The sequence below is a fragment of the Saccharomyces paradoxus genome, chromosome I, assembly GCF_002079055.1.
Source record: "Saccharomyces paradoxus chromosome I, complete sequence".
Lineage (NCBI taxonomy): Eukaryota > Fungi > Ascomycota > Saccharomycetes > Saccharomycetales > Saccharomycetaceae > Saccharomyces > Saccharomyces paradoxus.
Window position 1 is genome coordinate 20,161 of NC_047487.1, and position 25,040 is coordinate 45,200.

Genomic DNA, 25,040 nt, shown 5'->3' on the forward strand with positions numbered 1-25,040 from the left:
ATTGAATAGTTTCCTGGAGCCTATATACGCTAGTTTTTTACCAAATTATTGACAAGACCATGAGCTACGTCAACCTTTGATCAATTATGTCCAAAAAAATTCTTACTTCATTTCAAAGATTCTGTATAGGCACATTGATTGGTCTAACGGAGTAAATATTCTGAGGAAGGGCATTTTTAGGTAATTTTCCACACAGTAAACTCAATGATTGATTATGTCACAAATTAAGTGCATCACTTGTCGAGTGAACTTTAAAGTCGATGTATTGGAAATACAAACCAAAAAGCCTACTTGGCATAGTAAAACAAGATAATATGACAAATTTCTGCTTAAGCCGATCCAGGCATTCCTAATGAAAACTTTCCGTTTAAACTTTCTGTTCCCGGGATTTATAATTCATCATATATTTTAAATAAGTACGATGCTTTTAGCTTTCCATAGAACCTTCTCTCAAGCGATGAGTGCGGGTGCTCATATGACCTCTCCATCGTCAAAATCTCTTTGACTACGTGTCATGGAATACTCCTTAATCTCTTAATGAATGAACAGTGCATGAACGTCGTCTGTTTTCCTTGTTGGGTGGTGAAAGCAGAGACGGTTATCCAAGTGGCATGAGCCCAGAGGCCTATAATATTCGAAAACACTCTAATTGCAATGCTGTAAAATTCGTCAAGGTATTTTATTTATTATTCAAAATGATAATCATCACTAAACTGTTTAGTGTTGAGAGAAAAGATGATCTGCTCAACCTATGAGGTAAATGCTAACTTCCTATGATAAGACCTATTAATTGGTTAGAGGAAGCATCATTATAAAAATTAAAACCGTGGTATCGTCCCAATCCACAGGCTATTTAGTTGCATAACACACAACATTCATTATAAAGATTTTACATTTCGATTAAGAAAACACTAGACACCCCTTGGGCAGCTCCGTTAATCTCGTTTTATTTTTAAGTTTTGCTACTATGAGCTTTTTTCCGAATATTTAAAAACTCGTTAACCCACAACAGGTGTTCTTTCCGATAACATCAGTTCCTCCACAGAAGGAGGTTTCCATCATAGAAACGGCTGACAACCATTTTGTTAGTCCTCTGAAAATCTCCGAACAAATGAGAAAGCAAAATATAATAACACAGAGTCTGGCGAGAAGAAGATATATGATAACTACTATTAAGGACCAAGAAAGAAGTATCCTTATATTACGTAGCTGTCATCAACAGACATTTCTCACACAAAAGCTAAAAAGAGTCTTCTTTCTTTTTCTTCCCTTTCAGTTTGCTTGATTGGTTCAGTTCTAAGGGAAGAAAAAAAATGCGGAGAGGGAGCCAATTAAATTTTAAAGGGAATATTGCTTATCGATAAGATAACGATATTAGTATTAAAGGGCCAGTATTATCGTGCCATGAGAATGGGAAAAGTGATGACCATAGGCTTTTCTAAAAGGCTTTTTTTTCTTTTTATTTCACCTTCATATAAAGAGGTAACGACTAATGATTTTCTCCCGTTCGAACTTAGTTATATAAAGATTAAAAACACATAGACCATACGCACAGACATATATACATACACATATATAGTGAAGCAGCGACAGTCAGCAAACAAGAAAAGGCAAAAAGGGAAAATGGCGAGCGAACCTGAGTTTCAGCAGGCTTACGATGAGATCGTCTCCTCAGTAGAGGATTCTAAAATTTTTGAAAAATTCCCACAGTATAAAAAAGTGCTACCTATTGTTTCTGTTCCGGAGAGGATTATCCAATTCAGAGTTACGTGGGAAAATGATAAAGGCGAGCAAGAAGTGGCACAGGGATACAGGGTGCAGTTCAATTCAGCCAAGGGACCTTACAAGGGTGGGCTACGCTTTCACCCATCGGTGAACTTGTCTATTTTAAAATTTTTGGGTTTTGAACAGATCTTTAAGAATGCGCTCACTGGCTTAGACATGGGCGGTGGTAAGGGTGGCCTGTGTGTGGACTTGAAAGGCAAATCCGACAACGAGATCAGAAGGATTTGTTACGCGTTCATGCGGGAACTGAGCAGACATATTGGTAAGGACACGGATGTGCCCGCGGGAGATATTGGTGTTGGTGGCCGTGAGATTGGCTACTTGTTCGGTGCTTACAGATCATACAAGAACTCCTGGGAAGGTGTCTTGACCGGTAAGGGTTTGAACTGGGGTGGCTCGCTCATCAGGCCCGAGGCCACGGGCTTCGGCCTTGTTTACTATACACAAGCAATGATCGATTATGCGACGAATGGCAAGGAGTCCTTCGAGGGTAAGCGTGTGACCATCTCCGGAAGTGGTAACGTGGCGCAATATGCAGCTTTGAAAGTCATTGAGCTGGGTGGTATCGTGGTGTCGTTGTCCGATTCGAAAGGGTGCATTATCTCCGAGACGGGCATCACTTCAGAGCAAATCCACGATATCGCAACGGCCAAGATCCGTTTCAAGTCGTTGAAGGAAATTGTCGATGAGTATTCTACCTTCAGCGAGAGCAAGGTGAAGTACCTTGCGGGGGCACGCCCATGGACGCACGTGAGCAACGTGGACATCGCCCTACCCTGTGCTACCCAAAACGAGGTTAATGGTGACGAAGCTAAGGCCTTAGTAGCATCCGGCGTGAAGTTCGTGGCGGAAGGTGCTAACATGGGCTCTACACCCGAGGCTATTTCTGTTTTCGAAACAGCGCGCAGCACTGCAACCAATGCCAAAGATGCAGTATGGTTCGGGCCACCAAAAGCAGCTAACCTGGGCGGCGTAGCAGTATCCGGCCTAGAAATGGCTCAGAACTCCCAAAAAGTAACTTGGACCGCTGAGCGAGTCGATCAAGAACTAAAGAAGATAATGATCAACTGCTTCAACGACTGTATACACGCCGCACAAGAGTACTCTACGGAGAAAAATATTAACACCTTGCCATCATTGGTCAAGGGGGCCAACATTGCCAGCTTCGTCATGGTAGCTGACGCAATGCTGGACCAGGGAGACGTTTTTTAGCAGTAAGCGCTATTTTCTTTTTGTTCGTAACTCTCTGTGTAATGTAGTAATATAATATAATCTACTTTGATTTCGTATGCAAACAGGGTTCAGCATTACGGAAGGGACTGGACTCCCTGGCTCTGCGGGAGTTTCTTCGTAATGGCCGTGCGGGGTGAGGAGATTATAGGTTGGTATTTTAGATGATTAACCTAGGCGATTTGAAGGGGGTGGTTGGTTTGGTTAGCTCAGACATGATAAGGAGAACTAAGCAAGGGGGTTAACCACCACGGCTGTAGCACAAACCGGCAGATGCGGTTATTAGCAGCACTTTAGTTAATGATATTGATAAAATGTATATAAAAGGATGCGGTCAGGGTTGTGGTGACGACTCGACCTCATTTGTGGTTTTCACAATTCTTGAACTTTATTATATGTAAAAAACCATCGTGAAAATATTAGACAGTTAATATACAGTTAACCATAATAACAATAGCAATAATAACAACAACAACAACAACATCAAAGGTATTTTTAGTATGAGAGCTTTAGCGTATTTCGGTAAAGGTGACATCAGGTTCACCAATCATTTGAAGGAGCCACGAATCGTGGCTCCCGATGAGCTTTTGATTGATATCGCATGGTGTGGTATTTGCGGTACGGACTTGCACGAGTACACAGATGGCCCTATCTTCTTTCCAGAGGACGGGCACACGCATGAGATTAGTCATAACCCATTGCCGCAGGCGATGGGCCACGAGATGGCTGGTACGGTTTTGGAGGTGGGGCCTGGTGTGACCCACTTGAAGGTCGGTGACAAGGTAGTTGTCGAGCCCACGGGTACATGCAGGGACCGGTATCGTTGGCCCCTGTCGCCGAACGTTGACAAGGAATGGTGTGCTGCTTGCAAAAAGGGCTACTACAACATCTGTTCATATTTGGGACTTTGTGGTGCCGGTGTGCAGAGTGGTGGATTTGCAGAGCGTGTTGTGATGAACGAATCTCACTGCTACAAAGTACCGGACTTCGTACCCTTGGACGTTGCGGCTTTGATCCAGCCCTTGGCTGTGTGCTGGCATGCAATTAGCGTCTGCGAGTTCAAAGCAGGCTCTACGGCTCTGATCATTGGCGCTGGCCCCATCGGACTGGGCACTATACTAGCGTTGAACGCTGCTGGTTGCAGGGACATTGTCGTCTCAGAGCCTGCCAAGGTAAGAAGAGAATTGGCTGAGAAAATGGGTGCCAGGGTCTACGATCCAACTACACATGCTGCCAAGGAGAGCATTGACTATCTGAGATCAATTGCTGAAGGAGGTGACGGTTTTGACTACACGTTCGATTGCTCCGGGTTGGAAGTCACATTGAACGCTGCCATTCAATGTCTCACGTTTAGGGGCACTGCAGTGAACTTGGCCATGTGGGGTCATCATAAAATACAGTTTTCTCCAATGGACATCACACTGCATGAAAGAAAGTACACGGGGTCTATGTGCTATACACATCACGATTTTGAAGCAGTGATTGAGGCTTTGGAAGAAGGTAGGATCGATGTTGCCAGGGCAAGACATATGATAACGGGCAGAGTCAACATTGAGGATGGTCTCAGTGGCGCCATCCTGAAGTTGATAAACGAGAAGGAGTCTACCATCAAGATTATTCTTACTCCCAACAATCACGGAGAGTTGAACAGGGAAGCCGATAATGAAAAGAAAGAAATTTCCGAGCTGAGTAGTCGCAAAGATCAGGAAAGACTACGAGAGTCGATAAACGAGGCCAAGCTGCGTCACACATGACTGTGGTTGACTACTCATCTCGCGTTGATTGTGCGTGCTTGTACTCATGTATCTTCTTCTCATACATTCTTTTGACAATCTTTTATATACAGCATATGTACATTTGTCGAGCCAATCGAGGGCAACAGTTTAAGTTCAAGCCGGTCTTGCTCACGCTACTCTTTTGACCCCTTTCCGTTTCGACGGGAGGAAGGGACCGGTGTTTTCCTATCCTTGCCTGCTCTTTCCTCTTTAGGGGGTCCAGCATGTTTCTCTTGATTTGATAATAGGTGGAAATTGTAGAAAAATGTAGGAAAAAATCGACATATAAAAGTGGGGCAAATTCTTCGTGGGACAATGGCCAACTTAAGCCCTTTGAACAAATGTTGCACTCTTTCTTTCTTACAAGGTCTTAGTAAGAATTGACTAGGATTAGAGAAAGAACTAAAAGAAAAATTTAAGTAATTATGAGAGCTTTGGCATATTTCAAGAAGGGTGACATTCACTTCACTAATGATATCCCTAAGCCAGAAATTCAAACCGACGATGAAGTTATTATCGACGTCTCTTGGTGTGGAATTTGTGGCTCGGATCTTCATGAGTACTTGGATGGTCCGATCTTCATGCCTAAAGATGGGGAGTGCCACCCTTTGTCCAACGCCGCTTTACCCTTGGCAATGGGCCATGAGATGTCAGGAATTATTGCCAAGGTTGGTCCTAAAGTGACAAAGGTCAAAGTGGGCGACCATGTGGTCGTTGATGCCGCTAGCAGTTGTGCAGATCTGCACTGCTGGCCACACTCCAAATACTACAATTCCAAGCCCTGTAATGCTTGCAAGAAAGGCAGTGAAAATCTATGTACACACGCTGGTTTTGTTGGGTTAGGTGTGATCAGCGGTGGCTTTGCTGAACAAGTTGTTGTCTCTGAACACCACATTATCCCCGTTCCCAAGGAAATCCCCCTAGATGTGGCTGCTTTGGTTGAACCTCTTTCTGTCACCTGGCATGCTGTTAAGATATCCGGCTTCAAGAAAGGCAGTTCAGCTTTGGTTCTTGGTGCAGGCCCCATTGGGTTGTGTACCATTTTGGTACTTAAGGGAATGGGAGCCAGTCAAATTGTAGTGTCTGAAGTTGCAGAAAGAAGAATAGAAATGGCCAAGAAACTAGGTGTTGAGGTCTTCAACCCCTCTAAGCACGGTAATAAATCCATAGAGGTCCTACGTGGTTTGACCAAGAGCCACGATGGGTTCGATTACAGTTATGATTGTTCTGGTATTCAAGTCACTTTCGAAGCCTCTTTGAAGGCATTAACTTTCAAGGGAACAGCCACCAACATTGCAGTTTGGGGCCCAAAACCTGTGCCATTCCAACCAATGGACGTGACTCTACAAGAGAAAGTTATGACTGGTTCCATCGGCTATGTTGTCGAGGACTTTGAGGGCGTTGTTCATGCCATCCACAACGGAGACATCACCATGGAAGATTGTAAGCAACTGATTACAGGTAGGCAAAAGATTGAGGACGGTTGGGAAAAGGGATTCCAAGAGTTGATGGACCATAAGGAATCCAACGTCAAGATTCTATTGACTCCTAACAATCATGGTGAAATGAAGTAATGACAAAATAATATCTAGGGCTGCTCGTAGCTCATTTGTAGTATCCGAGATTATGTATTTTCTTTTATAATATTTTATTATTATAAACAGACAGAAATAAATTTCTTCGACTGTATTAATTTTTCTTTTTTTTCATTTATTCAACTTAGCGATGAGCTGAAAATTTTTCTGTTAAGAACCCTTTGGAAGAATCTGAAGGGAGAACAAAAGGTAACAAAGATAGGTTCTTCCTCTGGTCATATCGGTAAGACATTGTCTACAAGAAAAATATGGCGAAAAAAGTATCAAAGAACTCTAGAGCTGCTAGACAATCGGATGCTTTTGATCCAGAAGTACGGGATTTAAGTGAACTACCTAGAGCTGAAAAAACAGATTTGACTAATATTCTGATTAGAACAGCTGCCAAGAATGAAGCATTGCTGGAAGCAAAGATTTCTAAGAAAGCCAATAAAAGTAAGAGGGGCAAGAAGATAAATAAAAAGACTTTGGAAGACAAACTAGCTAACTCTATCTCATCCATGGACAAAGACCGTTTAGTGAAGGCCTTGAATTTTACCAATCGTTTGGATGGCAAAATTGCAAAGTCCATTTCTCGTGCCAAGTACATTCAAAATACAAGAAAGGCTGGCTGGGATAGTACTAATGAAACTATAAAAAAAGAGCTGGCTTTTTTGAGCGGAGGATTGTCTGTGGAGGTAAAAAGTGCGACTGAAGGTGACGCTAAAAAGGAAGATGAGGAGATTCCAGAAGTTTTTCACTCTTCAGCAGAGGATAAGATGGTACAGAAGGCTCCCGCCAACAGATTTGGTGTCCTGCCAGATGACGTTGAAGAATAGAACATCTTTCATATAAAATGGCACTTGGGATACACAACCTTAGCACACATTCTTCATTTCTTCTTCTTCTCATTTTTTGTAAATTAGATAACATGGTTTTTAGTTTTGTTTTATAACTTTTTTATATATCTGGATGTACGTCATTACTGAAATTTTTTATTAATCATTACAGTTTTTTTAGTATCAAGTTAATGGATTAGGAGAAAAAAAGCATTATGGGTTAGTTGAAAACTATGTAATGCCTGCGATTGTAGGCGCTGTGTAAAAGCGTAAATGCCGACTCGTTTTTAACATAGTAAGGAGATAGAGGGCACATAAGGTAATACTATGAAATTCGCGTATCTATGGTGGCAGTTTTTGAACCTAGCGTTGGTGAAAGCTATATCATTGCAATCTAACGTTACGTTGGGAAACGATTCCTTCTGGGAGAATTTTCAGGCTTACAGTGATACAAAGCATTTAAATCAGGAGTGGACCACAAGTAAAGCCACCAACGAAGAAGGCACCAAAATCTATGGTGCACAATGGCGACTATCGCAGGGTCGATTGCAAGGGTCCGCATGGGATAAAGCAGTCGCTGTTCGAACAAGCAATGCTGCAGCTATGATCGGACATCTCTTGAAGACTCCTATTAATGTTTCAGAAACGGATACCTTGGTTGTCCAGTACGAGATTAAGTTAGACAATTCTTTAACGTGCGGCGGAGCGTTTATCAAGTTAGTGTCTGGTTTCATGAACGTTGGAGCGTTGGAAAATTATGTACCAGATGGAAAGGGTGTGGAGTTGGTGTTTGGTCCAGACTATTGTGCCCCAGAAACAAACAGCGTGCAATTTGCCATCAATAAGGTTCACAAGATTACACACAAACCCAAACTAAGGTATTTGCAAGAAACGCCTTTATCAAAATTAACTGATACGTCTCAATCTCATCTGTACACGCTAATAATAGATGAATCTACACAGTCTTTTCAAATTCTGATTGATGGTAAGACTGTCATGGCAAGAGAACATATCGAAGACAAGAAAAATGTCAGCTTTGAACCACCTATTACACCACCTTTAATGATCCCTGATGTTTCAGTAGCGAAACCGCACGATTGGGATGATCGCATCCGAATCGCAGATCCTGAGGTGGTGAAACCCAGTGATTGGGACGAAGAAGAGCCATTAATGATTCCAGATCCAAAAGACACTGAACCACTAGAATGGGATAGCTCCATTTCCGAATACATTCTTGACCCAGATGCTGAAAAGCCCTCCTGGTGGCAGGAACCTGAACACGGGGAATGGATACCGCTCATGATTAAAAATCCACTTTGCACTGCAAAACATGGTTGTGGCCAGTGGATACCAAGGCTGATAAAGAATCCCAAGTATAAAGGTTCATGGGAACCCACTGAAGTCATAAATCCCAATTACATGGGAGAATGGCATTCCCCAGAAACGGAAAACCCACTGTACTACGAAGAGCGCCAACCACTGCGTATCGAAAACGAGATTAGTGGCGTGATACTTGAATTTTGGAGTGGATCTCCCAACATGTTGATAAGCAATATTTATGTTGGTAAAAACGTAACAGAGGCGCAAATTATTGGGAATAAGACTTGGCTGATGAGAGATCGCGCATTTAGGGGCCTTGATGATTCCACAGAACGCAAGTTCATGAATAACAGACTAGGAAATTTACAAGCAACTTTCCAAGACGAAAAAGAATCCCCCAATCCCTTTGACCGCATCATAGATTACGTACTGGAGCAACCTCCAAAATCTCTACTTACTGCGGCGGCCGTGTTTTTGTCGACGCTGGTTCTTTGTTATGTAGTGTCTACATAGCTGACAAGTACTAGTGTACCCCATGATCTCAGTGATAGTGGCACACGGGCTCCTTTTTATAGATGCTTAACATTATAGTATCAACATTACCATCATGGTTATATTATCTTTTATCATGCTTACCCGATGTTGAATCCTATTTTTCCATGCAGTAAGTGAATATAGAACAAAGAAAAACCCGTAATTAAGGGAACTTAGAACAACCAGCATCCCCGATAACACGGAAGTAGAACAGTAAAGATTGCGATTTATAGGCAGGCCCATTGTCGCATTACTAAATCATAGGCATGGAAATTTCCAGCTCACCATGGAACGATGGCGGATACAGCCCTTATGAGAAAAACAGAGTCGCCGTATCACCGTTTTCATCACCTTTGGAAGGCGAAGAACGAATAGAAACCTCTCGATCTTTGGGTGACCATTGTTTTGAACCTTTGCCATACGTGACAAACTACCTTTCTGTTTTTGCGCTTTTTGGTAAGGAGATGTTTGGTGATAAAGGAAATGTTAGCTCAAGAAATGAATATTTGCTGAAAAAATACTATTCGTTGAAAAAGCCATTTGTATTACGACATAACGGGCATTCGTTGAAGAATCCAGACATGCCGCCCCAGAGGAATGACATCTTGCAGACCAATTTCATGGTTGACAAATTTCTGAATCGTACGGTGCGGTCAGTGAATTTCAATAATTTTAAAATAATATCCGATATGCAAAGCAAAAGTGCTCGAGGAACAAAGACAGGTACAAGTCAGGATCAAGGTTCCGACGCTATCCAAAATATTTGCTTACCATCTATACCGTCCGCGTTGCCTTATTTTCAATATTATAGGAAGTTGCTGACGGTAAATACCAAGGAATGGGATATTTTGAAGCTGCACAGTTTATGGGTACCGAATCTAAGGAAAAATTTTAAAGATTTTTCGTTGCATGGTGAAAGAAACCCTTCAAAGGCAACGGATGATAACTATGACGAAGATATTATTATGAAAAAAAATCTTTTTTTTGAAAGATCTCCAGGTCAACAGACTCTAGATGGTAAAGGTTATGTCTCTAAAGGATATGAGATTTCTTCTGGTAATTTGGTTATCCCGTCCCTATTTTCTGAAGATAAGCTGCCGGCATTAACTTATCATTGTTCTGTCGAACTAAATGGAAACATTTACATATTGGGAGGGTTAATGCCATGCTACAGCTATGAAGAGGATGCGCCGATGCTGAACGATTTTTTTGTAGACGGGATAAAAAACTTACCTCCACCCTTATTACCTCAAGTGATCAATAATCCATCAATGGTTAATAACCCACATCTTTATGTCGCTTCTATACCATCATGTCGATTTAGCACACCTAAGATGAGAGGTTATATACCACCTCCATTGCTGTGTGTTCAAGGGTCCAGATTAACAGACCGACATATTTTCTTTTACGGCGGATTTGAGATCAGGACAGAAACCCGTGGTGATGAAAATGGGAAATATCATCTCAAAAAAAGATTATATGTGAATAATACTGGCTACATTCTTGATATTGTGTCATTCAAGTTTACTAAAATAGATATCATAGTACAACCTTCTAAGTATAATGCATATCCGACGATGTCATCGAGGTTTGGTCACTTACAAATTTCTATTGATAATCCAAATAGGAGAAATAGCGTTCATTCGGCAAGCATGAATGATGGTCATAAAATGGGAAGTGTCCCTATGAAACAAGGTACCAGCATCACTTCGGGGCGACTCGAAAAAGCAGCGGTACTTTCATCATTACCCCACAGTAATACGGCGCCTTATTGCATGCACACAATTATAATATTCGGTGGCTACAGACAAACCGGCGATGATCGTTACGAAGCAATGAATGATTTGTGGAAAATTGAGGTACCTGTGATACGTCGTGGTAAGAAAGGCTATTGTAAGTTTTCAGAGACAGCTAATGCGGTACTGCTGACACCAAGGGAAAAGGACAAATTAGACTGGCCTGAAGAAAGAGCTTTTGCTGCCTTTTCTGTTCATGGTACATCGTTGATGGATAGGAGTTCTCTTGATATGAAACTTTTGGGCAATTTAAAAAAGCATTTTATTTTAAAACCGTCATATATATCGCAGGATCGCGTTGTTAGTCCTAAACCTGTTTTCCCCATGATGGTTCATGGCAGGCATCAAGATCTTTTCAATAATGGCACTGCGGCGCAAGAATCACCCACATCTGGTGTCTCTGCCAGTAGTGCAGGTACCGATGATAGCTTTGATCCCGGTATCAACCATGATTTTGACAATTTCATAGTAAAGCAGGGGATAAAATCGTCTTCTATTCCCATGACTACCATTGGGAGACAGAGATTGATTTTGAGTCAAGAGAAGTCTGTGGGTAAAACTATTGTATTGCATGGCGGGTCCAACGGTCATAATGTTCTTGACGATATGTGGCTGATGGACTTGGAGTGTGAGACATGGACTCCAATAGAGACATTTGTAAGGGTGGATCCGAGCGAAAACGGCGATGAAAGATTGGATAGCGTCAACGTGGGTCTAGTTGGCCACAGAATGGAAAGCATTGGACGAATATGTGTATGTATAGGTGGTATGGTACAAGAGGATGTTGACCAGTTTTACTCGGGGGATGACGATGAGCCTCCTCGAAAACGCAGTTCCGGCACATTGCCGTTGGGTTGTAATTTTTTGAATACAATTGATTTAAGCACGCAATGTTGGGAAGAACATAAAATTACTCTATCCAAGAAGGAAGAAGATGGGGATGGACAAGATAATGAAGATGACAACGCCAATCCGAACATAGTGGTTGGTTTCGGTGGTACTTCTTTGCAGTGCGACAAGAGTATTATTTTAATTGGCGGACTAATGTCCAGGAGGAGTAATCTAAAAGAAATATATTTGCACGGCACCATATCTAAAAGTATTTTTCCAAGTGTAAACCCTAGTGCTTAGAAAAGCTGTTTTCTATGCTTTTACTTTATAAATTTTGTTTAGTAGTAGAATATAATATATTCAAGTTTGTTTTATAGTCGCAATCTCTTGTCTTATAATGAACAATTCCCTTTGCAATATTGGCGAAATATTTTTTAGGGATTAATAATTAGGTCGATTATCCCTAATTCAACCTTTGAAGAAAAAAATTAAACAGAATAAAAAAAGGGAAGAAAATACTAATGCAATGGACGATGAGGTAAGAACACACGATATAGAAAGAGAGGACACATAATAAAATGTCGCCACCATCGAGCAGTAGGATAAACAAATCAAGAACATTGGGGATAGTGGGTGCAGCTATAGCAATATTGGCCACATCATACTATATATATCAAAAAGTCACGAGTACAGAAGACGATAATGGGATAAGACCTCGAAAGGACGTTCCAACGGAAGAGAACAAAAAGGCAAGGAAGAGCAAATGTATTATAATGAGCAGGTCGATACAAGGGCTACCTATAAATTGGGATGAATATGCCGCTGACGAGGTGGTTCTACTGGTACCTACAACTCAGACTAATGGATCAATCAAGCAGGCTATTGAAGATGCCTTCCGCAAATCAAAAAACGAACACAAAATTATACACTGCGATAGTATGGATGGATTATGGTCTTGTGTAAGACGGCTAGGCAAATTCCAGTGCATATTAAATTCCAAGGACTTTACGAGTAGCGGTGGTAGTGATGCGGCAGTTGTTCCCGAAGATATAGGGAGGTTCGTCAATTTCGTTATTGATAGCGATATAGAAGATGTGCTGATTGACACGTTATGCAATTAATGTCGAAAAGAGTTTCTTGTAACAGTATGTAAAGAATAAATAATTATAAGTATAAATAAAAGGGAAGGTATAATAATAAGTAAGCAGCTCAGTTATAAGAGAACAAAAATATACGAAAAAAAAAGTCGTCAATATAAAAAAAAGAAAGAAATCATCATTACAACTTGACCGAATCAATCAAATGTCTAACAATGCCAGGGTTTGACAAAGTAGAAACGTCGCCTAATTGGTCACTTTCTCCTGCTAGGATTTTTCTTAAGATACGTCTCATGATTTTACCAGATCTTGTCTTGGGCAAGTCATCTACTAAAATGATCAATTTGGGAGCGGCAAATGGACCGATGTCTTTCCTAACAGTAAAGACCAAATGCTTCTTGATATCTTGTAACTCATCATCAGTTGCGGTGGACCAACTAGATTTATTTTTCAACACCACAAATGCAGCAACTGCTTGGCCAGTCAAGTCGTCATTGAATCCCACAACAGCACATTCTGCCACAATTGAATCTTCAATGATGGCAGCCTCAATCTCTGCAGTAGACAGACGATGACCGGAGACATTTACCACATCGTCTACACGACCCAAAATCCAGATATAGCCATCCTTATCCTTTGCAGCACCATCACCAGTGAAGTAGTAGCCAGGATAAGGGTTCAAATAAGTGTCCAAATACCTATCGTGGTTCTTCCAAATGGTTCTCGCAAACGATGGCCATGCGGCTTTGACGGCAAGGACACCCTCTGCGTGGCTAGTGTTAACTTCTTCACCAGTGTTAGGATCAAGAACAACTGCATCAATACCAAAAAAGGGGAACGAGGCAGAACCTGGTTTCATTGGTGTAACACCACCAGCCAGTGGGGTGACCAGATGCGAACCAGATTCCGTTTGCCAGTAGGTGTCTACAATGGGGATTTCATTCTTACCTATTTTTTCAGAGTACCACTCCCAAACTTCAGCGGCAATTGGCTCACCGACAGAACCTAAGCAACGCAAAGTCTTTAGGGAATGATTTTCAATATAGGAATCACCAGCTCTTTTCAACAAACGCAAAGCAGTTGGGGCAACGTAGAATTGGGTGACTTTATGTTTATCGATAATGTCCCAGTAACGGGAGTAATTGGGGTACGCAGGAGTCCCTTCAAATACCAAAGTGGCACAACCATACAGCAAGGGACCATAAACTACATAAGTGTGGCCTGTAATCCAACCAATATCTCCAGCGGTGAAGAAAACGTCTTCTTGATGTGTATCAAAAGTGTAGCGCATGGTTAGTAAAGCTCCTAACAAGTAACCTGCGGTAGAATGTTGAACACCTTTGGGGGCACCAGTAGACCCAGATGTATACAACAAGAATAACGGATCCTCGGAATCAACAGGAGTGCATGGATAATAAGTCTTGTATTTCTTCTTCTCTGTTGCCCAATCCAAATCTCTTGGGGCATGGAAAGCAACAGATGGATTGTTGGTCTTTCTATAAACCAAGACGTGTCTCACGCCTGGGGTTTCTCTAAGCGCGTCATCGACAATCCTTTTAGTCTCAATGACTTTACCGCCTCTGTTGGATTCATCTGTCGTGATAACAACCTTAGAGTCCCCATCGTTGATACGATCTCTCAAGGAGTTGGAAGAAAATCCGGCAAAGACTACAGAATGAATGGCACCAATACGTGAAATGGCTAACAAGGTTATGATCGCCTCAGGAACCATAGGCATGTACACGGCAACGGTATCACCCTTGCGAACACCCATAGAGTAAGTCAGCACTTGTGCCACCTGACAAACTTCTTCAAGCAGTTCCTTGTAAGTTATAGAATAGCCTTGGCCAGGCTCGTCACCTTCGAAAATAATGGCCTTCTTGTTGGGAGTCTTCAAAGCATGTCTGTCAACACAGTTGTAACAGGCATTTAATTGACCATTAAGGAACCACGCATTATTCTGAAAGGAGGGCCTGCCCGTTTCAGGGTCCGGGATGAACACCTTATCGAATGGCTTGGACCAGTTTAAAAATTGGGTCGCTTTAGAACCGAAGAACTTAGCGGGGTCCTCAATGGACTCCTTGTGCAGGCGCTGATAATCCTGTAACCCGTCCAAGTGGGGAGAATAGTGGGTAGCAATCTCGGGCTGCAGTCTGTCCGAAATAGGCCGTTGTGGCACGATCTTGACCGAGGTCAAGTGTTCGTACTCGTGCTCTTTTTTTTGCTGGGCGGCAGAAGCAGACTGAGACATTTTTGCTTTCAACTTGTCAATTTCACTTGACTGTTCTTGAGGTTTTGATGATTGTACAGCAGAGGGTGACATAACACAATAGGTAATGTCTTTTCTAGTGGTTCTTTATATGTTGTTTTGCTTATTGATAGAAGAAGAGAAATATAAGATATGACATGCTACAAGAGAAGCCAAAGGAGAAATACCCTTACAATAGCCGCCCAGTTTATATACAAAATGAAGGGGAGAACTATTTGCCACCGAGGAACTATACCCCAACTGCAATACCTGTTGAATAATAGCATCGGAGGCTCGGCGGCAATTCGTACCCCAACCTTTTTTTTTTTACTTTACATTGGATCTTAAAGATAACAGGAAAAGGATGACCCCCGGTCGTTTGCCACGGCAGTCAACGGGTGAGTGCATTTGAGGGGAGCGGTCATCTCGACATCCCGGCGAAATGGAGCAGTCACACGTGGACACTTTTAGGGGATGCAGGGTACTTCGCCGTTCGTCCGGAACGATTATCACATTCATGCAGCCTTACAGGCACGTGACATGAATAGTGATATCACTGTTGACGTAAATGCACGTGATCCATTTTTAAGAGGTCGGGTAATAACCTGATTTTTTTTTTGGGAGGATAGATTAATCTTTTCTTTTTTCCTCTTGCTTTTCTAAAATTAACCTTGCTGTTTCTTTTTTTTTTTTTTTTTCGCGCGACTACTCAGCCATCTTGCATTTTTAGAGAAAAAGATAATCATTAATTATGCCTTCACGGGAATATGTATAGAACATTATTGAAAGTATATGAATGGTATATATATAGAACGCCATCCTTGGAAAACATTTATACCCCTTAACCAGAATAATTTTGCTGCGCTATACCGTGCTTTACTGTACTATACTACATTCATTTCTGTTTTATTACGATTATATTGACGTGATAAAAGGATTATATTGCCATGATCTTTCTAAACACCTTCGTAAGGTGCCTTTTAACGTGCTTAGTGCTGTGCAGCGGCACAGCACGCTCCTCTGACACAAATGGTACCACCCCGGCGTCTGCAAAGCATTTGCAGACCACTTCTTTGTTAACGTGCATGGACAATTCGCAATTAACGGCATCATTCTTTGATGTAAAATTTTACCCTGATAATAATACTGTTATTTTTGATATTGACGCTACCACGACGCTTAACGGGAATGTCACTGTGAAGGCCGAGTTGCTTACTTATGGGCTTAAAGTCCTGGATAAGACCTTTGATTTATGTTCCTTGGGCCAAGTGTCGCTTTGCCCCCTAAGCGCTGGGCGTATTGATGTTATGTCTACACAAGAGATCGAATCATCCATTACCAAGCAATTCCCCGGAATTGCTTACACGATTCCAGATCTGGACGCTCAAGTCCGTGTGGTGGCATACGCCCAGAATGATACGGAGTTTGAAACTCCCCTAGCTTGTGTTCAGGCTATCTTGAGTAATGGAAAAACTGTGCAAACTAAGTATGCAGCTTGGCCCATTGCAGCTATCTCAGGTGTCGGTGTGCTTACGTCCGGGTTTGTGTCTGTGATCGGTTACTCAGCCACGGCAGCTCACATTGCGTCCAACTCCATCTCATTGTTTATCTACTTCCAGAACCTAGCTATCACTGCAATGATGGGCGTCTCAAGAGTTCCACCCATTGCTGCCGCATGGACGCAAAATTTCCAATGGTCTATGGGTATCATCAATACGAAATTTATGCAGAATATTTTCGACTGGTACGTACAGGCCACTAACGGTGTCTCCAATGTTGTGGTAGCTAACAAGGACGTCTTGTCCATTAGCGTGCAAAAACGTGCTATTTCTATGGCATCGTCTAGTGATTACAATTTCGACTCTATATTGGACGACTCGGATTTGTACACGACCTCTGAGAAGGACCCAAGCAATTATTCAGCCAAGATCCTCGTGTTAAGAGGTATAGAAAGGGTTGCTTACTTAGCCAATATCGAGTTGTCTAATTTCTTTTTGACTGGTATTGTGTTTTTTTTATTTTTCTTATTTGTTGTTGTCGTCTCTTTGATTTTCTTCAAGGCCCTGCTGGAAGTTCTTACAAGAGCAAGAATCTTGAAAGAGACTTCCAATTTCTTCCAATACAGGAAGAACTGGGGGAGTATCATCAAGGGCACCCTTTTCAGATTATCTATCATCGCTTTCCCTCAAGTTTCTCTTCTGGCGATTTGGGAGTTTACTCAGGTCAACTCTCCAGCAATTGTTGTTGATGCGGTGGTAATATTATTGATCATCACAGGACTTCTGGTTTATGGAACTATAAGAGTTTTCATCAAGGGAAGAGAGTCTCTAAGATTATACAAGAATCCTGCGTACCTGCTCTACAGTGATACCTATTTCTTGAACAAGTTCGGGTTCTTATACGTTCAATTCAAAGCCGATAAATTTTGGTGGCTTTTGCCCCTGTTAAGTTATGCGTTTTTAAGATCCTTGTTTGTTGCCGTTTTACAAAACCAAGGTAAGGCGCAAGCGATGATCATTTTTGTCATTGAACTAGCATACTTCGTTTGTCTGTGCTGGATAAGACCATATTTGGACAAGAGAACTAATGTTTTCAATATTGCTATTCATTTGGTTAATTTAATCAACGCATTTTTCTTTTTGTTTTTTAGCAATTTGTTCAAGCAACCCGCAGTGGTTTCGTCAGTGATGGCAGTTATTTTATTCGTCCTGAACGCGGTGTTTGCTCTGTTCCTATTACTGTTCACTATTGTTACGTGTACATTGGCGTTACTACACAGAAACCCAGATGTCCGTTACCAACCAATGAAGGATGATCGTGTGTCATTTATCCCTAAGATTCAAAATGATTTCGATGGCAAAAACAAAAATGATTCCGAGCTGTTTGAATTGAGGAAAGCTGTTATGGACACTAATGAAAATGAGGAAGAAAAAATGTTCCGTGATGACACATTCGGTAAAAACTTGAATACAAACACAAATACAGCAAGACTCTTTGACGATGAGACTAGTTCATCCTCTTTCAAGCAGAATTCATCTCCTTTCGATGCCTCGGAAGTAACGGAGCAACCGGTCCAGCCCACCTCTGCTGTTATGGGTACGGGTGGTAGCTTCTTATCTCCACAGTACCAACGGGCGTCATCTGCTTCTCGTACTAATCTAGTGCCAAATAATAAGAGCACCTCTAGTTTAATGAAGCCTGAATCAAGTCTCTACCTGGGGAATTCTAATAAATCATATTCGCATTTTAACAATAACGGCAGCAACGAAAACAACCGTAATACTAACCCGTACTTGTAATCCAATATATACTCACATGTAACAACTTATTATATAAATATCAAGGGCAAGAATATACTTTAGTATATAATCACAGAAAACCGCTCAAAAAGGTGTATTATCACCACTACATCCCGACACCACACATATTTTAGTGATAAAAACCTTAAATACGGAATTCGCTTTGGCTCTGCTTCCTTAAACGTACGCAATTGCCGCTTTTTTCTGACATCTTTTTTGACGTGTAGAAAAGAAAACAGATACTCCAGAAGGGATTTACTGTTGGCTATTTTGTATTGACAGCAGGTTGATAATAAATTAGGTTGCGTAAGTCATGGTCGACAATAGTACGCAGCAGGCTCCACATGTCGGAAATGGTGATAATAGCACTACCAAGCCATATTCAGAGGCATTTTTCTTAGGGTTTAATAATCCAACGCCTGGATTAGAAGCTGAACACTCAAGCACATCGCCTGCCCCCGAGAACTCCGAAACACACAATAGGAAAAGAAACAGAATATCATTTGTCTGTCAGGCTTGCAGGAAGTCAAAAACAAAGTGTGATAGAGAAAAACCTGAATGTGGTCGATGCATCAAACATGGGTTGAAATGTGTTTATGACGTATCAAAGCAACCGGCACCCCGAATCCCCAGTAAAGACGCCATTATATCAAGATTGGAAAAGGATATGCTCTACTGGAAGGATAAAGCTATGAAGCTACTAACGGAAAGAGAGGTGGATGAATCAGGTAAGAGATCAGCAAGTCCGATCAATACGAGTAAGGCCAACGGGGAAAGTCCTGATACCAAGAGGCTACATAAAATGGAAACTATATACGATCAAAGTGCTAACGAAGACGTAAACAGTGGCGATAGAAATGATATTGAAATCAACTTGTATAGGAGTCATCCAACCATGATTATGAGTAAAGTCATGAAAAGAGAAGTTAAGCCGTTGTCTGAAAATTATATTATAATCCAGGACTGTTTTTTGAAAATCTTGGTTACTTCGGTATTCCTTGACACTTCAAAGAACACAATGATACCGGCATTGACGGCAAACGCCAATATTACGAGAGCTCAGCCCAGTGTAGCAAACAATCTCTTGAAATTGAAAGAAATGCTGATTAGACAATGTCAAACCGAAGATGAGAAAAACCGTGTTAACGAATTTACTGATAGGATACTACAAAATACAAATTCAAATAGAAACTTGAAAATCGGTATGCTATTATCGATGCTTTACAATTCCGTTGGGTACCAATATTTGGAAGATCATTGCCCTCAGGGTGGCGAATATTCGGATTTACTGAGAAGTTTAATCGCTGAATGTGAGGCTATTTTGCCATCTTACGAAATCATTGAATGCTACAAAAACCACTTTTATGAATACGTTTATCCAAGTTTACCGTTCATTGAATTAGAAATATTTGAAGAATCTTTAAGCCAAACAATTTTTCCCGACCCAAACAATCCCTCCAAAGTGAAAATACGGATGGGGAGCACACATTTGAGAGCTAAAGTGGAAAACTTGAGTCTTTTATTGGTTATCTTGAAACTTTCATACATGTCAATAAGATTCTTAGACCATAAAACAGCAGATTCGAGTTATTATCTTTCAAAGGAAATAATTGATAAATACCCAATACCGAACGACTTTATCTTATTAAGTCAAAGATGCTTGGCATCCGAAAATTGGTGTGCATGCGCTAATGAGAACATCATATCATGTTTATTATATATCTGGTCGTTTTTCGCCTTTTCTCCTGAAGAGGGAGATTTCTTTCTCGAGCATCCTACCGATGTTATTAGTAGTTTAATAATGATGCTTTCCACCTCCATCGGTCTTCATAGAGATCCTTCAGATTTCCCTCAATTGATTTCTCCGTCCACCTCAGATAAAAGAACGTTAAATCATAGAAGAATACTCTGGTTGAGTATCGTCACCGTTTGTTCGTTTGAAGCAAGTCTCAAGGGTAGACATTCGGTCTCACCGATATCTTTGATGGCATTATTCTTGAATATTAAGGATCCTGATTCTCTGACGGTATACATGAACCGAGTAAGGGGTGATTTAAGCGATCTCAATAATCATAAACTTCTGAGAATTCATGAATTTACATTTAAGCGAGCCCAGCTGGCGTTACTCTTATCGGATTTAGACAACTTAACGATGACTTATTATGGCAGTTTTCATCTGCATTCAATCGAATTCATTAGGGAAAAGATTGAGATTTTTGTGGAGGAGAATTTTCCCATAGCGCCATTGAAAAGTGTTGCACAGGATAAGTCGGATCTTGATGATGCTAATGTGATTGCAGAAATGAACATACTGTCTTCAGAAAATTCTTCTTCATTTCACAATCGAATAATGAATAAATTATTGATGTTGAGAACTTCAATGGCTATATTCTTGCATTTTGAATCACAGATTACTAAGGATGAAAGTATCTTCCCATTTTACAAGAAATACTTCATGGTTAGCTGTATGGATGCGTTGTCATTAATCAACTATTTCAATAAATTTTTCAACGGAGAATATCGACACGCAATTTCGTCTTTAACCAGTTTCAATGTTACAAAGTTTATTCAATTAGCTCTATCCAGCACAATTTTCAGTCTATTAGGAATTATACTGAGGATAGGTTTGGCCATCCATATGTTATCTTCTGAAGTACAAAAGTTATCGGCAACAACAGATGCAAGGATAAAAGAGTTAAATGCCAAAGTTGAAAAATTTAGTATCCTACAAAGAGATCTCGAGTCCGCCTTGGAGGGGATATATTGCTCTGCTTCGGAACATTTAAGATTCACCTACTTCCCCGTTTTTAAGATGCTAGCTTTATTCGATGTCATTGTTCAAAGAATGAGAAAGGGTGAACTATGGCACGGCATATTTACCATGATCCAGATGGAGCAAATGCATTCTAGAATAATTAAGACATTGAGCATTACATTAGGCGTTAAGTTAGATAAGAAGGATCGACTGCTAGAGGAATTGATGGCATCCAACCATGTCGCAAGTTTTAGTGTTGAAGATATAGATGAGCTGAATGGCAATATCAAAAAAGAAATTCAAATTTCCTCGGGATTGAAGCCCCCTGTAAACACGATTGATTTATCTAACGGCGAACCATTCGGGAGTGCTGCCCCCACCATCACCAAGACATGGAGTTCATCTTTAGACAATTTAGAAAAACTATCATCGGCAGCTGCAGTTGGTCAAAATTTGGACTACAACAGTGGTTTGCGTCAGGGTCCTTTGGCAGGTGGTGGTTCAAAAGAACAAACGCCAATGGCTCGAATAAATAGTTTGAACAATTCTGTCAATGCTACACCAATTGTCGATAATTCATCTGGGTCGCAACTTCCTAACGGGTTTGATAGAAGTCAAGCAAATGACACTCCTTTTCCAGGTTATTTTGGAGGTTTGGATTTATTTGATTATGACTTTTTGTTTGGAAATGATTTCGCTTAAGTCTTTTTATACCCCTATCTATTCATTTCATCAATTAATTAATATTATATAGCCACGAACTTATGAAACTGTCTGAATATGAAGTGCACAATATATATATTATATATATATATACAACGGTTAACTTTAGAAGAGTTCTTCCCTCTTAAACTTTCGAAAAATGATCGAACCAATATATTTGATCGAGCAAGACCTTCTCCTTCGCATATTTTACGGCTGGGATGGATACATCGCCTCTTGCAGCAAATCCGTGAGCTACACCACTGAAGAGGTCCAACTGGTAAATAGCGTGGTTATCTTTTAGTTTTTCTTCTGTCAAGTGTCTTAAGTTTGCCGGAAAGATGTGATCCTCTTCAGCTGCTGAAATCAATAATGGTCTTTTGCTATCAATCGCTTCAATTTCCTCAATGCTAACGAAAGAGGGATGTGCGATGGCTGCAGCGTTGGCGAGACCCACCTTGCCATTAATGTGTTGAACGGCGAACTTTGCACCAAAACAGTAACCCACAACGCCAATAAACTTCGGATCATATTCAAGTTTTAACAACTTCATGAATCCATCAACAATTTTCTTGGTGACTTCGGGAGAATGCCTTTGTAACCAGGCATCGCGATCAATTGGTTTATCCAATGGAATAGCATCACCGAACAGAATATCGGGCACAAAGACCATGTACCCAGCGTCAGCAAATTTGTCGGCCGTCAACAGAACGTTGTTGAATTTGTTGCCGTACACATCTGTCAAGATAACAATAACTTTCTCATTAGGGGATGTAGAGCCTGTTGCATATGTATCCAAGCCGAAGATTTCTTCATAACAGCCCTTGGCAGTTCCATCATGATAAACTCCTTCAAAGCAGCACTTGCCAGGTTGATGAGATGCCATTTAATTGACCTAATTTCGTTCTGCTGTGGTTAAACGTGAGAAAAACTTTAACTCTGCTGAGTTTTGCCACTTAACCAGCTTTCGTATGTTCCTTGCAAATGAATGTGGTTTGGCATTTTTTATCCCGAAAGAAAAAAAGAGCTCCGTTTTGGGCCCGCTATCATAGAACAGCAGCTTTTTCCCAGTATAGAAGCTTGGGCATCAATTATTTGTGGAACTTTGATGATTTAAATAGTTTCATCAGTGTGAAGGAGCATAGCGCCACGAAACCCACAGTGGACCCAAAAATTAGAGCCGTTTGCCTGTAATCGACATCTTTCGATGCGGTTTCTTCTGGCAATCCGGGAGTGTTCTTACCTGGATCAAGAGCGGCTTCTGTAATTTTTATGAACAATTCGTTGAGTGAACTTAGCCACCGCGATGATATGTGCAGTGGATGGTTCACAAAGAGCTCATCCGCTAGTTCATCTGGTTGGATTTGACACCTTTGTTGCTGTTTATCTAGATCAGCCTTAGAGGCTACGAATACCAACGGTAGATCTTGTAAATGGGTAAATTTGTCCAGAAGCGAAACTAAGTATGAGAACGATTCTGGGTCACTGGAATCGTATGTTAGACAGATTACATCACATTCTTTTAACTTATCTTTATTCTCTAGTATGGCATATTCTTGTTCTCCAAGTTCTTGCAAAATCAAATAGTACTGTTTCCCACCTTTCAATTCCAAACTGTTGACTGCAATTCTTGGTTTGATCGTTGGAGAATACTCCTCTGAGAACGATCTGCCCAAGAAGGCCTCTAGTAAAGAGCTTTTCCCGCAGCATGGCTTTCCAATGACAAAGCAATTAAAGACTTTCCTGTCATTGATATTAGATCTATAAAGTTTCCCGGAACGGCGTCTCATTTTCCTTGGCTTGGTTACTTGTAGAGCCAGTCTTGCATCCTCCTGAAAGCCAAAATACACCAAGTACGCGGTAGTTATGCTATAGTTCAAGAAAGTCGTCATACTCCATTGTGCTAACCAGCCTTGTAAGGTGATGCAGCCTTTGTTGTTTACAACAGTGGAGAAGGGGAAATTTGTTGAGGTCCATAGCTTGGGTAGCCCAGGTGTGCACTTAAATAGACGATGTAACTCTTGATTATTCAAACCACCATCATTGTCGATATCAAACTTTAAAAAAATATCTACAAGAAATCGGTACCCCTTGGGGCTCAATTCCACGCTGGAAGTGTCAGGAACAACCAACTTCGGATGAAGAATTTTGTCATTGATACACAAGGAATCTGTGTAGTGAAAGGTCCTTAGTATAGCCCATGTAGTCTCATGTCTCCCTCTTTCGGCGTATATTTTGTTTAGTACAAGGAAACCATCCTTCGTGATGCCTTTTCCAGGCACGTATAGCTTACGGTTAACGTACTCTTGATCGTGTTTAGAAATATCGAGAAGCAAATCTTTTATGAAATTTAGTTCGTTTACATCAATGCTCTTATTGAAGCACTTCTTTTGTAAATTCAAGATCTCGTTATCATCTAAGTATGAATCCTGGTTTAAATCGCACAAAAGAAAAATTCTTTTTAAGGCCATGACAGCTAGTGGCTTTAGTTCACCTACCATGGCATCGAATAAAGGTGATATTGGGTGTGTTATGGCTCTTTGGCAAAGATAAAACGCCTGGTTAAGATCAAATTGAGTCTTGGCACTTGTCTTAATGCAGGTGTCGATTTCTTTAAATTCCATCAGGATTGGAATAAATTCTTCATCTTCCACTTTGGTATCAATATCATCATCACTATTTTCTGACGCTGCCATTGCATTAGCATTGGCATTCGATATGGAATCGCATTTATTTTTGCAGAGAATGACAGGAATATTCAACCCCAGAGACCTGAAATGAGGCAACCAAAAGAGGGAGACATGTTCATACGATTCGTGATCGCAATACACAAGCCAAATGACGTCTGCGGACTTCAACTCATGGTCTAAAGCTATAAGGTCCGAATCTGAGGTGTCTATAAGTACTGTATTCGTAGGAGAATATGAAGGCGATGATGAGAAATCTCTTGGGATGCTGATGGGGGGCAGAACGTCCTGTATGGTCGGTATGAATTCAGCTTTTGTTAATGATACAACCAGACTGGATTTACCGACCCCTTCATCGCCGCAAATCACTACACGAATCGTTTCTTTAGTCATATTGTGTTGTTCAATCCGCTAGTTTTGTACTCAATTTTTATTTGTTCGATGCTCAAATTTCATTCTTTTGTTTTGAGGGTAAAAACAACTATATCAAATGTTTGAAGATCTAAAGTCATCAACTAAATGAATTACTTGAGAGTGACTGGGTGTTGCATTAAATAATTAGATACATAAT

At 40.9% G+C, this 25,040-nt stretch overlaps 12 protein-coding genes across 12 annotated transcripts; 9 read left to right on the top strand and 3 right to left on the bottom strand.

The window, feature by feature from the left end:
• Positions 1–1,623: 1,623 nt before the first annotated feature.
• GDH3 (glutamate dehydrogenase (NADP(+)) GDH3) lies at positions 1,624–2,997 on the top strand (the record flags this gene model as incomplete). The annotated part of the gene is made up of 1 exon (XM_033908522.1): positions 1,624–2,997. The coding sequence occupies one exon, from the start codon at positions 1,624–1,626 to the stop codon at positions 2,995–2,997; it is 1,374 nt and encodes a 457-aa protein (XP_033764413.1).
• A 518-nt stretch (positions 2,998–3,515) lies between these two features.
• BDH2 (putative dehydrogenase BDH2) lies at positions 3,516–4,769 on the top strand (the record flags this gene model as incomplete). Its single annotated transcript, XM_033908523.1, has 1 exon — positions 3,516–4,769. One exon carries the CDS (start codon positions 3,516–3,518, stop codon positions 4,767–4,769), a length of 1,254 nt encoding a protein of 417 aa, XP_033764414.1.
• A 446-nt stretch (positions 4,770–5,215) lies between these two features.
• On the top strand, positions 5,216–6,364 carry BDH1 ((R,R)-butanediol dehydrogenase; the record flags this gene model as incomplete). Its single annotated transcript, XM_033908524.1, has 1 exon — positions 5,216–6,364. One exon carries the CDS (start codon positions 5,216–5,218, stop codon positions 6,362–6,364), a length of 1,149 nt encoding a protein of 382 aa, XP_033764415.1.
• A 269-nt stretch (positions 6,365–6,633) lies between these two features.
• ECM1 (Ecm1p) lies at positions 6,634–7,200 on the top strand (the record flags this gene model as incomplete). Its single annotated transcript, XM_033908525.1, has 1 exon — positions 6,634–7,200. One exon carries the CDS (start codon positions 6,634–6,636, stop codon positions 7,198–7,200), a length of 567 nt encoding a protein of 188 aa, XP_033764416.1.
• Positions 7,201–7,527: 327 nt separating this feature from the next.
• On the top strand, positions 7,528–9,033 carry CNE1 (calnexin; the record flags this gene model as incomplete). Its single annotated transcript, XM_033908526.1, has 1 exon — positions 7,528–9,033. The coding sequence occupies one exon, from the start codon at positions 7,528–7,530 to the stop codon at positions 9,031–9,033; it is 1,506 nt and encodes a 501-aa protein (XP_033764417.1).
• A 287-nt stretch (positions 9,034–9,320) lies between these two features.
• On the top strand, positions 9,321–11,981 carry GPB2 (Gpb2p; the record flags this gene model as incomplete). Its single annotated transcript, XM_033908527.1, has 1 exon — positions 9,321–11,981. The coding sequence occupies one exon, from the start codon at positions 9,321–9,323 to the stop codon at positions 11,979–11,981; it is 2,661 nt and encodes an 886-aa protein (XP_033764418.1).
• A 278-nt stretch (positions 11,982–12,259) lies between these two features.
• On the top strand, positions 12,260–12,802 carry PEX22 (ubiquitin-protein transferase activating protein PEX22; the record flags this gene model as incomplete). Its single annotated transcript, XM_033908528.1, has 1 exon — positions 12,260–12,802. The coding sequence occupies one exon, from the start codon at positions 12,260–12,262 to the stop codon at positions 12,800–12,802; it is 543 nt and encodes a 180-aa protein (XP_033764419.1).
• A 157-nt stretch (positions 12,803–12,959) lies between these two features.
• On the bottom strand, positions 12,960–15,101 carry ACS1 (acetate--CoA ligase 1; the record flags this gene model as incomplete). The annotated part of the gene is made up of 1 exon (XM_033908529.1): positions 12,960–15,101. The coding sequence occupies one exon, from the start codon at positions 15,099–15,101 to the stop codon at positions 12,960–12,962; it is 2,142 nt and encodes a 713-aa protein (XP_033764420.1).
• Positions 15,102–15,973: 872 nt separating this feature from the next.
• Positions 15,974–18,325, top strand: FLC2 (flavin adenine dinucleotide transporter FLC2; the record flags this gene model as incomplete). The annotated part of the gene is made up of 1 exon (XM_033908530.1): positions 15,974–18,325. The coding sequence occupies one exon, from the start codon at positions 15,974–15,976 to the stop codon at positions 18,323–18,325; it is 2,352 nt and encodes a 783-aa protein (XP_033764421.1).
• Positions 18,326–18,638: 313 nt separating this feature from the next.
• Positions 18,639–21,782, top strand: OAF1 (oleate-activated transcription factor OAF1; the record flags this gene model as incomplete). The annotated part of the gene is made up of 1 exon (XM_033908531.1): positions 18,639–21,782. One exon carries the CDS (start codon positions 18,639–18,641, stop codon positions 21,780–21,782), a length of 3,144 nt encoding a protein of 1,047 aa, XP_033764422.1.
• Positions 21,783–21,927: 145 nt separating this feature from the next.
• AIM2 lies at positions 21,928–22,668 on the bottom strand (the record flags this gene model as incomplete). The annotated part of the gene is made up of 1 exon (XM_033908532.1): positions 21,928–22,668. One exon carries the CDS (start codon positions 22,666–22,668, stop codon positions 21,928–21,930), a length of 741 nt encoding a protein of 246 aa, XP_033764423.1.
• A 205-nt stretch (positions 22,669–22,873) lies between these two features.
• Positions 22,874–24,862, bottom strand: GEM1 (ERMES complex Ca(2+)-binding regulatory GTPase GEM1; the record flags this gene model as incomplete). The annotated part of the gene is made up of 1 exon (XM_033908533.1): positions 22,874–24,862. One exon carries the CDS (start codon positions 24,860–24,862, stop codon positions 22,874–22,876), a length of 1,989 nt encoding a protein of 662 aa, XP_033764424.1.
• Positions 24,863–25,040: the final 178 nt, after the last annotated feature.